The following is a 15,260-nucleotide window of genomic DNA, read 5'->3' on the forward strand; positions in this document are numbered from 1 at the left end:
ACTGACTGAGCCACCCAGGTACCCCCATTACTACTTTTTAAACTATACAATACATAATTAGTCATTTTTCTGAATGCACGTTATCCTTGATAATCAAATAAGGAAGAAAGTAAAGAAAATAAAAAAGAAGACAGCGGGAAATGTAGAACAAGCTAAAACAGAAACAAAGGTTCTGTTTGGAATTATCTGAATTCATCCCTGACAGTCATTCTGACAGTGACCAATTCAGTCATGTGCTGCTTAGAAGGATTTCTATAGGGCTTAAGACATAGAGGACAGAGGAGAGAATAAGAGATCAAGGTGGGGTGGTGTTGAGAGAGGAAGAGAAATTTACTAGAGATCTCTATGGGTAGAGAAGGAGGTTATATTCAGAGGTTTATGCTTGGAGCTCCCACCTCTGAAATGTAAACACCTTTCCCCTCTTCCTTCATCCTTCAAAAGATTTCCCTTGTAAAATCCTCCTTGGGTCCCACGTAGCTAGTCATCCTCTCTCCAGCGTCCCTCTGCATTTTGTACTTACCTCAATAAGCATTTTTCTTGCCATGTTATAATGGTTGACCTTCGCATGTAATATTCCCAAAGGCAGTGGGTAATTCTCTGGATGTTTTCCTGTCCTCCTCTCCCTGCGAGTGCCCCACAAGGAGACACTTGGCTGATGTTGTTGAATGACTGAGCAATGTGAAAATGCTTTACCTTCAGCTGTAATTCCTTGTATCTCTTGGACATCCGAATGAGCAACTTCTCACCATTGATCACAGCAGGTTTTTCTTGGTAATACTGGACCATGGCCTGGGCGCCTTCTGTGTAAGCCATCTCTAAAAAGGCCTAGGAAAAAATGGAGGGACATAAACTGAAGTTGACTTGAATGGTCTTTTGTTGTTGGGGTGGGGGACAGAGGGAGAGGGAGAGAGAGAGAATCTTGAGCAGGCTCCACACCCAGCATGGAGCCTGACAAGGGGCAGATCATGACCGGAGCCAAAATCAAGAGTCAGACGCTTAACCGACTGAGTTACCCAAGCACCCCTGACTTGAATGGTCTTAAACAAAATTCAGTATTAGGTATAATTTCATGTCTATGAAGTTCAAGAATAAGCAAAATGAATCAGTGCTGTTAGAAGTTAGAGCTGATCTTCCCTCTGGGGCAGGGGTGGGGTTCTGACCGGGAGGGGCATGAGGAGACCTTCTGAGGTTCTCAGGAAATGTTCTCTATCCTGACCTGTGTGGTAATTACATGGGTGTACACATGTAGAAAATTAATGGAGTTGTACACTGAAGACTAGTATACTTTAGAGTATATATTTTATACCTCAATAAAAAGAAAAAAGATCAGTACAAGAAGCTGTCTTTGATCCCATCTGTTCAAAGAGACCTATTTATTAACTTCACCCAAAGAGCTCATTATAAGATGGCCTCTCTTCTGATCCCCCTGGTTACCAATAATTCTTAAATTAAGTATATCCATCCTGGGCTGCTACATCACGCCACAGGAGCCCCCCTGGTGGGAGGGTCCATTAACCCACAGTTCCCTGAAGGGATGTAGTGGGGAGAGTGAGTCTGTTGTACAAGTGACCTTGGGCTGATCCCTGCAAAATGTGCTATTTTGTTGCAACGAGGGCAGGAAACTGAGACATGGGCATGGGTATTCGAGCTCTCACTTTCTTTGCAAAGAAAGAAAAATACTAAACAACTAAGGGGCTCCGAAGGCTTGAAAGAAGGCCATGGCTTTTTGAGTTACAGAGAGAAGGAAAGCCTCAATTATAGTTCTACAGTGTTTTCCCTCTTTATTTAACTGTTCTGATACAACACAAAGAAACAGGCTTTTGCATTCGATCAGTGTCTCCAGAGAGTTTCTAAATAGACTGTTTTGACTGACTTGCTAGTAGCGGCTGTGGCGGATTCATCACTGTTACCATTTCTTAGATTTGTTTGGTTTGTACTATACGAACAGCGCACTGATCTGGTTCCTCAATGTTGGAAAGGGAAAGTGGTCCGTGACAAGGGAGCCCTCACTGTGAGCCCCTACACTCCCAGTTCCTTGAACCGAGTGGACCAACCAAGCTGTCTTCCCTCCTTCCTTCACATCTGTTTCTGAATTTCAGAGATGCTTTCCCTGCTGTCACAGTCTGCGGCAGATGTGTGGGAGATGAAGAAGTCAAGATTCCTTAGGGTTTTATTTCAGATCCTGCCACCTAGCTTTCGAAGTGCCTCTTTCTTGATGCAAACATTTTAGCACCTCCAGCTCTCAACTGTCACATGGGAATAATACTAATTCAGGACTCTCACTGCATTAATGTTGCAAGCTGAATTTTGTAAATTTACCCAAAACAGAATTCTGAGCTGTCGGAAAGAAGGTACTAAGTGAGTAGTCTAAGCCCACATTGATGGAGGAAGACCACCGATGACCTGATGTGGCTCAGTCTCTGAAGTTCATGCATTAATTAAGAAAAGAACTTCCCGGGGTGCCTGGATGGCTCAGCTGGTTGAGCGCACTGCTCTTGGTTTTGGCTCAGGTCATGATCTCAAGGTGGTGGGATCAAGCCCCGTATTAGGCCTGTGCTCAGTGTGGAGTCTGTTTCAGATTCTTTCCCTCTCCCTCCCCTTGTGCCCCTCCCCCTGCTCACACATTTTCTCTCTCTCAAAATAAATGAACAAATGAATAAATAAGATCTTTAAAAGAAAGAAAGAAAAGAACTTATATGCCTGTTCCTTTGGTTCATAAAGTAAAAATATTTATTAACAGTAAAAGATAAAATATTCTTATTCTTGACCATTTCTTGTATAAACTCCTCCTTTGACTTTAGAAGCAAAGATGGCCGTATTAACCCTCATGTTCTCACTCAACCCCCACAGGTTAAGGGTTCTCTGTCCTTTAGACTTACCAGGCAACCATCAATTCCCACCCACTCTCTTGCTACAAGACCCAAGAGCCTCAGATGCTAACACCAAAGACCTGTGAAAACATCTGTTCACAGTCAGTTGTTGGCTCGCTCCAAATCCAGGCCCTCAGATATGAGAAGCTTGGATGGCAAGACTGTAGCATTAGCTCAGGGGGTTCGTAACATGGTAAAAAGACTCAAGTCCATGGGTTTCTATTTTGGGGCCAGTTAGCTTTCCTATGTTAATGAGTTCCTCATTCCAAAGTACCTCCTTACCTCCAGGCAACTCACAGAGGCCTGTACCCATCACAAGGAGGGTAAAGTGAGACAAGGGTAAACAAAACACCACGACCAACAAAAACCTCTGTGCTGTACCAGCAAGAGGCCAGCTCTGTATGACCTCTTTATTTTAAGAATAGTTTCTATTTTTTTAAAAAATATTTCATTTATTTATTTGAGAGAGACAGAGCAGAGCAGGAGGGAGGGGCAGAGAGAGAAGCAGGCTCCTCCCTGAGGAGGGAGCCCAACATGGGGCTTGATTCCAGGACCTGGGATCATGACCAGAGCTGAAGGCAGCTGCTTAACTGACTGAGCCACCCAGGAGCCCCAAGAATACCTTCTTTAAAAAAGGAAGATTTTATGTATTTATTTGTCAGAGGCAGAGAGATCACAAGCAGGGGGAGAGGCAGGCAGAGGGAGAGGGAGAAGCTGGCTCTCCACTGAGCAAGGAGCCCGATGTGGGACTCGATCCCAGGACCCTGGGATCATGACCTGAGTAGAAGGCGGACACTTAACAACTGAGCCACCCAGACGTCCCCCAAGAATAGCTTCTTTAAAAAAAAAATCGTATAGTTCCCTCCACCAATGTGTGGCCTATCTGGTACCTACCAGTGTGAAAGTGCCCAGACCTACCTGATTAGTAGACTTCATGAGGATGTAATTAGTGACCTTTCCAAAGGGCAGCCCCAGGTTAATGACGTCATTCTCTGTGCAGCTTCCTTCAGGGAGATTGCAGATGTGCACCACGCGGCCGGCACTCGTTTTCCGTTGTGCAAACTAATGGGAACAGAGAGCAGTGGCTGGTCTTCAAAGTACATTTCCCTCTGGCCTTCTATTCCAGATGTCCCTAATGACCATCTTGGCCCCAATAGTGATTGCAGAAGGATAGCTTATGAAATTAATGCAGAAAAATAATCCATTCCCAGACACGTATGAAATATAATTTTATGCCACCCAGTTACAGAAAAGATTTGCAACATTTTAATGAGCAATCACATCCAGGACTGTCACAGATAGGAACACATGGCTTATCCATGTGTCACTGGTGGGAAGTTGCACACCTACGATCTCTGGACAATATACTTTAGCAATATTTAATAAAACTTAAAGTACAGGTAGCCCATGATCTTGCCATCCCACTTTTGGAAATCTGTCCTACAGAAATAAATGCACCAATATATAAACACCTATGTCCAAGGACACTGCAGTTATTTGTAAGTTGGCAAAAAATTCTAGAAACAGCCTGGATGTCCAAGAATAGGGGAATGTTTGAGTAAATGATGGTTCAAGCCTACAATGGAGGACTACAGAGCCATTAAAAGGCAGAGGTAAATAAGCTGATAAGGGATAATTTTAAAGATAGTGAAGCAAAAAAACAAGCTGCCAGATAGCATGTGTAGGACAATGCCTTTTTTGTTAAACAAAACAAGAAAATCAATACATGAGAAAGAGACAGATAAAGCAAGTGTTGTAAAGTTTTGATCATTGTTGGAACTGGGGTTAAATTATAATAGTCCGTACTGTTCTGTACGTTTGAAATTTTTCATAATGAAAAATTTTTCAAGGATATCGGCACAGACAGAGAAAGGCACACAGAGGAGGATACCTATCAACTTGTCAACACTAGTTATCTTCAAAGAGCAGAACTGGAAAGGAGTAGGAGGAAAAAGGTTTTAACAGTTTTCTTATATACCTCATAGTGTGTGACTACAGAAAAAAGAGCACAGCAAGGATTTGTGGGAAACTTATATATAGACATCCAGGACAACAACCTGTGGTTTAGGGTAGTGGCTTTTGCAACTGTGTTAGCCCTGAATCCTTTCCTCAAATACAAGCTTGCTCACCAGCCCAGTATATTCCACAAATGATAGGAGCTGCACTAGACAAACCTGGCGTCTGCCCCCTGCCGCCACCACCAGCCAGCAGCCCCAAAGGACCTCTGAGGAACACAGTTTGGAAGCCAAGACCCAGGCCTAATCAAAGCTCCAGGAGGGAGGAAGTGTGTCTGTTTGGTCTGTGCAAACCTTAATCAGCCTGGAGTCTCTGGGAGGTTCAAGAATTAGTAACCAGAAGCCAATCCAGGGCGGAAGAGAAGAAGGATGCAATTTTCCAAACCTGAAACATGGTCTAATAGCATAGTCCACATTTGCATAATCACCATAGTCTATGATAAAGTGAACTTCAACATCTAATTACATTTGATGTGGGTCTCATCCTTTGCGAGGGCTAATATTTGGGTAATTCTATCACAAAAAGCCCTCCTTTGTCTCATCTGGGCTGAGGACAATTAGAGTCAGTAAGAATTTTCTTTTATGGTCAGCCCTGAATTGGAGAAACCCAAGTGCCCTTTGCAGACCTCTCCCTCCACCACATCCAGAGGTCAAGCACTTTTCCCAAAAAGGAACGGGATTGAGCGTATGGCCGAGGCAGCTCCCAGTGCATCCCTGCGCCTCCATGGAGTGCAAACAGAGCTCTCCGTAAGCTATGAGACTTTGAGTCTGAGCCTAGCTAACAAGGGCCGAACCCTCCTCCAGGGTTGACAGGAGGAGGACCACTTAAGATGTAGGATCTCTGCCTCTCCTTTAGGGTGAGTGGTCCATACAAAGACCCCAGACCCGGCTGAGCTCTGAGGCAGAGCAAAGTGGCTGGCCCTCAGAGCTGGGTGCTCTGCCTGGCCTCCTCCAAGCAAGCATGTTTCTGCCCCATGTGACTCTGCTGTGGTCTGGGCTAACTCATGCTTGGACGACAGGGCAGACACACAGAACCACAGGGCCATTCTGGGCCGCTCCCTGCTCCCTGTCCAGTTGCCCAGTGACTGGCATGAAGGCCAGCACCTCTGTCACCGTCTCCTCCAGCCTGAAAGAGCAACTCACAAGGCTTGTACCCAAGCTGCTGGGCAGTGGGACAGGCCTCCTGAAGGGTAAGCACCCTCCCAGCTGCCAGTCACCAAAGTGCAAGAGGAACTCATGCTGTGGTCATTGTTAGGTCCTAAAATGAATGGGTCTCAGTCAAGGTTTACGCTCAAGTTTTAAAAATACATTTCATAAACACTTCTCTCAAGATTTTTAATCAGAAATAAAAGTTGGATTTTATTGAGTCCCTCATTGTCACTTAATATCACATTATCATGAGACTTTTAGTAGCCTCCCAGTTACTTATATGAATTTGGAGCTTCTCAACTGGTGATGGGTCACATAGGTCTGCAACTGACTGACTCCAGGTGGAGGCCAAGGACCTCCAGTGACCACCAGCATCATTTTCACTTCAACCAGTTTACTTCCATTTTTCATTTTCTGAAATGACCCATGAAATGACAATCTTGAGGACTGAAAAATCTGGAGAATTGCTGTGTTAATGGTTGGTTTGTGTTGTGTCTGGCTTCAGAGCAAGTGAGAAACCCTATCCGGTTAGGGAAAAAAACAAACAAACATTTTTTTATGTTTGCAAATATTTGATTTAGGATAGTTTGGTCTACATTCTTTTCTGTCATTGATCTAAAATACCTTTTTGTTAAAATCAATTAGGTTCAAAATCATTTTTGATTCATAACAGGTGTCCAGTTATATGCATAATCATTCTAATCTATTCTTGAGACCGCTTTATAAACGTGGCTATTATTTGCTTTATGCCCTATGGCAGATCCAAACACTGAGACAGAAAAGGAGGGATGGGGGAGAGTGGGACGGGGAGAGGAAGGGAGAATGAGGTCTTCAGGTGGACAGCTGGAGTAAAATTTGTCCACTGGGGGCACAGATGACCCTGAGTGCCTTTGAGCGTGCAGCGTGATGCTGTACGATAACTCCCAACCTGGGTACTCTATTGTGTCCTTAAGGGTCACATTACTGAAGGTGATAGTATTTCAGGTAATAGTATTACCTGAAGGTAATAGTATTTCAAGGCAGGGTCATGATTTTTGACATTTAGAAAACCTGCATTGAGTCTCTTTATTCTATCAATATGGTAACCCTGGTTAGAACTTCAGCTGATGAGAAAGTCTGATTGGTATGTCTGTGTTTTTCATTAATGAAACAGGTAACTAGTTAATTACTCACTAATATAAGTACTTTCTTTGGCAGCTACAGTACTTTTCCAGATATAGCAAGCAGGAGAGTGGCTGCTCGAGGTAGGTAGGTGTTGGGCTCTAAGAACTGTGCGGCTTCCAGATGTAGTGGAAGACAGGGGACCTGGATCTGAGTCCCAGCGTGGCCATTGGTTGGGTGCATGACAGGGACAAACTCATTTTCCTCTCTGAGCCGCAGTTTCCCAATGTCTTGAATGAGGGTGGTAGCCTATATGTCTAGAGTCCTTTCCAGATGTGAAATATCTGTTTGTTGTGGCTCTAAGTTCTACAATTCCACTGCTCCCAGAAGCCTTGCCCAGCTAAACCCCAGGATCTAGGACAATGATAACCTTCCCCGACTGTGTTGGGTACAAACAGGAAACCTGTGTCATTCCCACTGCCTGTCCCAATGAATGCAATGCTTCTGTCCTCCCTCTGTATGTGATCAGCTGGTTTCAGCACGCACACCTTCACAAGCATGTTCATCCTGCAGATGTGCCTGTGTTGGGGGTGGTCTCATCTTTACAGGCCTGAAGATAAGCTCCAAGCAGTGAGCACCTTGCTGAAGAGCCCTGCTGCTCCCTGAATGACTCCATCTGCAGCGCCTTCGAGAGTTGAGATGATATATGGAGATGAACTAAGGAGGCAGGCCTGGCCTTAAGGTCCCCAGGGATCAGTTCCAGGGCAGTGAGAGCATCAGACAAACCTGGATCTGCATCTACTCCCCAGTGACTAACCCTAGGGAAGTTTCTGAATTTCTCTAAGTCTGAGTTTGCTTATCTATAAAACGGGGAAAATAAAAATTGATTCCACAGGACCGTTTAAAAGACAAAATTGCTACAAAGTATGTAAATTACCTTGGTGCAATGCCTGGCATCCAGTAGGCTCCTTAAATATATATGTCTCTTTCTTTCCCCCAACTGTTAAAGAATATATGCTATGATGGTCCCAGACTGAGAAAAAAAATGCAACTGTACTGTGATTATGTAAGAGAAAGTCTGTGTTCTTAAGAAATTCATGCTGACGTAGTTAGGGGTGAAGAGGCACGATGTCTCTACCGGTTCAGGGAAACGTGCATAAATGATTAGACAGATGGATGGATGGATGAATAGACAGACAGACGATTAAGATGGATGAACAGAAGGACAATAGAGAGAGAGAGACAGAGAGTGAATGATAAACAGGCCAAAATATAAAGGAGTAGTGAATCTGGACGAAAGATATACCTTTATGGCAACTTTTCTGTAAATTTGAATCATATTAAAAGTAAAGTTATAAAAACTACACTTTAAAAGATGTGTATTACATGTATATGTGCTCTGGGGTAGAAGAGTAGATGGGTTTAGAAAGAATCATTTAAGACTTTGCCAACTTGAAGTTTTGATGTGAGGTGTTGATGGGCTGTGTTGACGTCCCACCCGCTGCTCTGCCTGGAAGGCACACATGTGACAGGTGCCATGTAACTGCCAGCCCAGAGTCAAATCTCCAAGAGAGCTAAGGTGTCAGGGATTGTAACCAAAGTCCTGACTACTAACCTAAAGGGACAGTCATCCTTTCCCAGCCTGGGGGGCGGCCCTTCAGTCGGCCTGCAGGCCAGCTCAGACCTGGAATGCCCCATGTGCAATCAGGGGCCTGGGCTGGACATTTTCACAGGCTGGAGTCACTTATTTAAAACCAGATGCTGCTTCTAATGGTTCATGTGGCTGAGTCCCAGACCTCTCAACTCACTCAATCTTTTATAAACAGATGGAAATGTGAAAGCAGCAAACAGATTGTGTAGGAACTCTCTGAGACCTTTCCATACCCTCTGATGCAGGTGGGAACAGAATTCATAGATGAGTTCAAAGAAAAGGCTCAGTTCAATAACTCACAAAAGTGCAATAAAAATGAGGCTTAGGGCAATGCGCTCGCTGAGTGAGAGTAGTCTCTCAAAGTCCTTCCTAGGGCAACAAAGTGCAGATTGGATCTTCAATAAACAATTTCTGTGTTCCAGCCTGATCTCCTTCAGGTGTGGCCTAATTTCACCTGGCACAGTCTCTGGTTTTGTGCTAAACCCACCTGAGGACAGACACACGGCAAATGTTTATTCCTCATGCTGTGGATTTTGAACATACTCGGAAGATAGCAAATGGGCATGGGTTGCATAGCTACGGCTGGTGGCTTACCTTGGAGGGTAGACACAGATATCTTTATTGACACTTCCATATATTGTATAAAGCATGCTAGCTTTGACTTAAAGTACATCTACTTTTATTGGTGCCAGACTTGCCTACAGGTCTTGGGTGGTTCACCTGCCACGTAACTTCAATATCCCTGTAAACTTTGGAGTCACGGAATCTTACACCGTGTTGCCTAGGAGAAATTACCTGTGGGCAACTAAACAGCGGTTGATTTGTGATTTCAACTCTGGTCTCACCGAACAATCGATTGATCATTCGCAGACTTGATAAATCAAGGTAAATGCATTCAATAGATGGTGTTACAGCATAAGATAGGCTTTTATGTTTAGATATGGAAAGATGTCTAGACACCAATTAAAATCGGTATTGAAAAAAATCAAGTTGCACGATATTATATGGCATTTTCTGATTTTTGAAAAAACACATACTTTTTCTAATTAAACATGCACACGTACACTAGCTGGAGATAAACAGTGTAAGACATTTACTGTCAGTTTTCCCTGTAGAGCTGGATATTCTCTTTTTTATATTTCTATTACTGTTTGGATTTTTTATACCATGTTTGTACTACTTTTGCAACAAGAAAAAAATACTTAAGATCTGTAAAAAGAAAAGGAAAAAAACCTGAGAAAGCAAAAGCCGCTCAGGTATCCTGCTCCCCCCTGGCTCTTTGCTCCCTCTGAAAATGCACAAGGTGACCCTCACCCAGGACACAAGAGCAATGACAGAGCTGGAAGGGTGGGGGAGGGGCAGGTATCCTTTGCCACATCAATTACTACTCTTCACAGTCTCTGCAACTCAGGAGACCAGAGAGCTCTGAGCCATGGACCAGGAAGGCCACAGCGGTCAGACAGACAGAATTTCCAGAACTGCCGGCCATCCGAGGAGCAACTTAAACCTCTGGGCTTCCACAAACATGTATGTTTCTCTGTGCCTCAGTTTCCTTACTTGTACAAGTTTTCTGGTGGACAGGGTCCCAGTGAGAAAGAAACCCTGAAAAAGATGTCTGTCCTCCCAGGCCAGGGCAGCCCGTCGGCAGCACCAGTGCTACATAAACTCCAAGGTGGCTGGGAAAATGGCAATGCCATTATATGGGGACCATCAGCAAGCGAAGTGCATCTTGGGCAAGTACAAGAAAACTATTTACAGCCTGAGAAGGTCCCAATGGCCCCTTCCAGAAACCTGATTACTCTGTTTATGACGACTCAGGCAGCCAAGGATCAAGTGCCTCTGCTCTGTCAAATGGCAAAAGCTTAAGTGAAAGTGAACACCCTCTCCTGGGACCCTGGGGTGGGAGGGATGGGCACAATCACCCCCCCACCACCACCACCAGCAAACCCAGCACACCACTGTCAACAGTAGACACGGAAATGAAAAGCTCGCGCTCCCACGGAGCTGACAGAAGCGTGTGTTCAGCGAAGCCTGGACTTGCAGGAGGTGGTACATGGGTTGTTCGGTCCTTCTAGATTTTGCAGGAGTGCGGAGTCCTTCTGAAAGCCCATTCCCAGAGCCCTGAGTCACTTTGTTTTCCTGCCTAAAGACAGGGAGCTTTAGAGACAGCAATTGCTCTTTGCTCCACGAGCAATAAGACTATTATGATGGCAGAGTCCTGGCTGGTTCTGGTTTTACTCAACTAAATGTGTTTCTGAAAAGCTGTATGTAAGTGGACTGGGTCTGCAAATGCCCTGGCACAGGACCAGAAAACATTTCTGGAGGAAAAAAATGCATCAGAGCTTTTATGGAGGAATTTCCCTGTCCTCATGAAATATTTCTTTTCTGTTTGAATTTACACTAAGAGCATAAATTATGTAAGCAGAAAAAATAATAGAAATGTATATACAAAAGGAGCCCACTGGGCACTCCTCGAGCCTCACAAAGTGTCTTTTGGTAACAGAGTAATCACCCCCTGATGTATCTGCTTATTTTGGGAGGTCAGTGTTTGTAGGCAGAAAAAACAATCAACAATTTATCTGAGGCACACCCCTGCTACTTAAAGGAGCCTTGCAAGGTCTCTTTCCATAGCGGATTAATCAGCTCTTCATTTCTCGGCTTCTCTTCAAATGTCAGTATTTGTGTATTTCCAGTTTTCCTAAAGACGGACACACCTGCATTCAATGGACCAGAATCTGACAGAAGAATGTGACCATCCAGGCACGGATGATACAGAGACTGGTTGGGGCAGGCTTTGTCCTTGTCTCCCAGATGTCTTTGGGAAGGCTCATGTGACCAACAAGACCTCACAGAACTTATATAACAATAAGTCAGGTGGTACCCCTCCCCATGCACTGGATACATAAGAAATGCCTCCAAACATCTCAGCTCATCTTGGGGGACACGGTCACAGTGCAGAAGAATTCGGGTGCCGAGTCTCACTGGCCTCCTCATCTTGCTCCATGGCTAATGGCTAGCTGAGGCCCAAGAAGTCCTTGCCATCCCCAAGGCAGCTTCATATCCCGCTGAGCAGCATGTGGCGTGGAAGTGGATGGGGGGGTGGGGGTGGGGGGTGGAGGAGAAGGCTCACTAAAGAGAGAATCATAGCAGGGAAGAGAACTCAGACACCCTCAAAGAGGGGCAGCAGGGCTTAGTGGTTACAAGAGAGGCTTCCAGAGCCAGGCCAAATCCCAGTACCTCCATTTATCAGCTGTGTGACTTTCTGCAAAGCACTTAGTCTCTCTATGCCTCAGTTTCCTCACCTCACAGGGTTGTCTGGAGGCTTATATGAGATAACACATATGAAAATTCTAAGGACCTATTAAGCACTATATAAATGTTAGCTATCGTCAGCATCATCAGCCTACGATGTCTGGGGTCTCCATCTCCTGCTGGCACCAGTGCAGAAAGCAAAGTGTTCCTAGTGCTGCCCCTTCTCAGGCTCCAGCCAGATGAACTCTCAGCTCTAGGCATTTGGAGGAAATTGCACTCAGAACTTCCGAGTATTGACACGAACTATCATGAATCATTGTCAACACGAATCATTATCAACACGAGTCATCAGATCGCTTGTGCGCACCGCGTGCATAAGTAGAGCGCTTTCATGGGAGCCTGGCAACGTCTCTAAGAAGGAGCAGACACGACCACAGGAATTACCAGACAGATCTGCGCAGGAGAGAAAGCCACTACTACTGAGACTTGCCCAGCGGGCAGCCGTGGGGGCAGTCACGTGACAGTGCAGTCTTGGACAGGATAGGTTCCCCACAAGGGGTTAAAAGGACTGGTTGCTCATAACAGCCATTGGTGCTTCTTCCGCATGAGCTGTTCACACGCCACCGTCCATCCGTGTCATGTGTGATCCTCTTGACAGCTCTGGTCTCCCCTCAGCCTTGCTCCCGCCTTCTGGCTCTGACCACCCATCAGGAGACTTGCTCGGATGGTGTGAATGTTCCAAGATTTGAGGCATCCTCAAAATGATCAGTTACACAAGTCAGGTAAAAACGCAGCTGTTTGCTTTACTTTCAAAAGTCACTATTATTGGGGTGATTGCCCCCATTTAAGGAAATGGAGCCTAAAAGCAATAAAATGACTTGCCTATGACCACCTTGCTGACGGGCTACAGCCTAGGGCTTGCTTGACCTTAGGTCTCTTGGTTCCACATGCCCAGGAAAGGGCTTCTGGTTCCCGGGCCGGCGGTAGAAGGTGGGGTGGAGGCACGGAACAGACGCAGAGTCGTCCTGCTCTTGCTTCTCCTCCACCACTCAGCCTCTTCCCCTTTATAAAGGGGCTCAGTCGACACTGGCTCCCTTTCCCTGCCCAGACCCCTGACCCATCTGCCACCTAATCCAGCCTCCCCAGTCTGGTCACAGTCCCTTTTTCCTAGTGCTAAGATCTCACAGCAGGGTTGTGGGCACAGACATGCCTCCATGATCCACAGCTGGGAAACACGCCCTGGGGCAGGGGTGGTGCTGGAACTGCCCGCACCTCGATCCAGACACAAGGTCAAAGACAAATGACAGGTCTCCTCACTGAACCCAGCCATTCTGCTCTCCTGGGACTGACTCAAAGCTGCACTGACCCGGCGTGGCCCTCAGCATAGGGAGTGCAGAGAGGGAAACCACAAAACTCTCTTTCACCAAAACGTGCTTGGGCTGTCAGCCCAGAGCTCGTCTTGGCGCGCTTCTCCCATTAAACATCACACACAGACAGACACGAACAAATAGAAGTCTCCGCCCAGGCAGGCCTCCCCACTCACTCATCCCCCAGGGCCAAACACCTACACTTCTCAGCTTGCCCTCCCGAAACTTTGCATGAGCACCCTGGAGAAGCAGTGTGCGGGGGACAGCACCGGGAGGCCCCCCTCTCAGGCGCTGGTGCTCGCAGGTCGCAGGAGAAGAGAGAAAGAGGCTACGAACTGGAAGAAATACAGGCCTGGCCACAAACGAACGGACACGCACCCTCTAGCAGGGTCTGGCCACACTCATTTTGTTTTACAAGTCAGTTCTGGTTCTGCGTCTCCCACCTCCTTCCACGTGTTCTCAGGGGAGAAGGTGCCCGACAGCTTCAGGGGGAAGAGGCTACACGTGGTGGGCAAACCGCAAAACCAACAGGGAGAGGACACTGTCACGCTCAGTGGGAAAAGGAGGAATGAAGCTTTGGGGGACCGAAGAGCAGGTTGGAGAGAGAGGAAGGAAAACACAACCCAAAACAAAGGATTTCACAGAAGTGAATATTTCCCCAAAGGGCCAACAAATACCATGCCTGCACGGTCCTTACTTTCAAACACACTTTCGCTTTCTGGTTCAACTTTCAGAATTACCCACTCATAGGAAATAACCAACATGAATAAAATATCAAAAAGTCTTAAAAACACACACACATACAAAAGTTCAAACCTCCCCCCCCACTAAAGCAATGTTGAATGCTAGAAAGTCTAAGCATGCTTTTGATTTTAATAACATACGCTAGGTTTTTTTTTATCTACGTGTTTCAATACTAGCTGAATTAAACGACTGTCTACCTCTGCCCAGGAGACACGTTTTCCTGCACAACACAAAGTCACATTGACGCCAGCTTCATCCCAGCCTCCTCTGTGGACCTCTACACCCAGGCAGAGCAGGTGGTACGAATGCTTTGACGATGACAATGACAGTGGAGGAAATGCTTCTGTACTCACATTTGTCCCAGGGGAAGCTGAAGGAAATGCAGGGTTTGCCTGAGCAAATGACCTTGCTGGAATGGCCGCAAATGATGATCCAAGATTTGAGGCATAATCTAAATGATAAATTACACCAACTGTGTGAGATCCTAGTCATGCACTTTACCTTCAAAAGTCATTATTAGAATGTAAACAGGAAGAAAACAATGAAAATTTCCTCTTCATATATTGATTAGTGATTGGTGTGATTTTTACCCCTGGGCATGTTGATAACCAACAAAGCTTTATGTCCGTAAAAGCCTAGACAGTAGGCCAGTACATTCTAGTGTCTTGGGATCTGTTTGCTATATATATATATACATATAGACAGAGTGGTGGGGGAGGAAGGATAGGGCACACCGGCAGAGAGCTTTAGTTATTAAAGACGTGACATAATAAGCCTTTGGAAGCTGGTTTCTGCTTCAAGCTGCTGACCTGAAGGGCCTTCCCTACTCACCTTCAGAGTTCCCAGCAGGGTTATAAATGGCTGTGCTGTTGGGAGAGGCACACAGCGTTCCCTCTGCCGAACCGAGTATACACCGGATACCAGCGCTGGAGAGGGGTGGAAAAGGGGAACCAGGAACTCAGTAAATTAAACAAAGAGTTACCATATGACCTAGAAATTCCACTCCTAGCCATCGGCCCAAAATAGCTGAAAACAGATGTTCAAATAAGAACTTGTACATGAATGCTCACAGTGCTATTCACAATAGCCAAAAGGTAAAAACCACCCAAAT

At 45.7% G+C, this 15,260-nt stretch overlaps 1 protein-coding gene across 5 annotated transcripts in view; it reads right to left on the reverse strand.

Annotated features, from left to right (window-relative positions):
• RBM20 (RNA binding motif protein 20) overlaps positions 1–15,260 on the reverse strand; it is a 181,948-nt gene that overhangs the window by 30,167 nt on the left and 136,521 nt on the right. For all 5 annotated transcript variants that reach the window (XM_045803084.2, XM_087862715.1, XM_087862718.1 and 2 more), the window contains exons 4-7: positions 14,981–15,075; positions 14,503–14,600; positions 3,789–3,932; positions 694–825 (exon numbers count right to left, since the gene is read on the reverse strand). In XM_045803084.2, coding sequence (XP_045659040.2) covers positions 694–825; positions 3,789–3,932; positions 14,503–14,600; positions 14,981–15,075 — 469 coding nt within the window. The remainder of the gene's footprint in view (positions 1–693; positions 826–3,788; positions 3,933–14,502; positions 14,601–14,980; positions 15,076–15,260) is intronic.

The sequence above is a fragment of the Ursus americanus genome, chromosome 6 (assembly GCF_024610735.1).
Source record: "Ursus americanus isolate L20-20 chromosome 6, mUrsAme1.1.p, whole genome shotgun sequence".
Classification (NCBI taxonomy): domain Eukaryota; kingdom Metazoa; phylum Chordata; class Mammalia; order Carnivora; family Ursidae; genus Ursus; species Ursus americanus.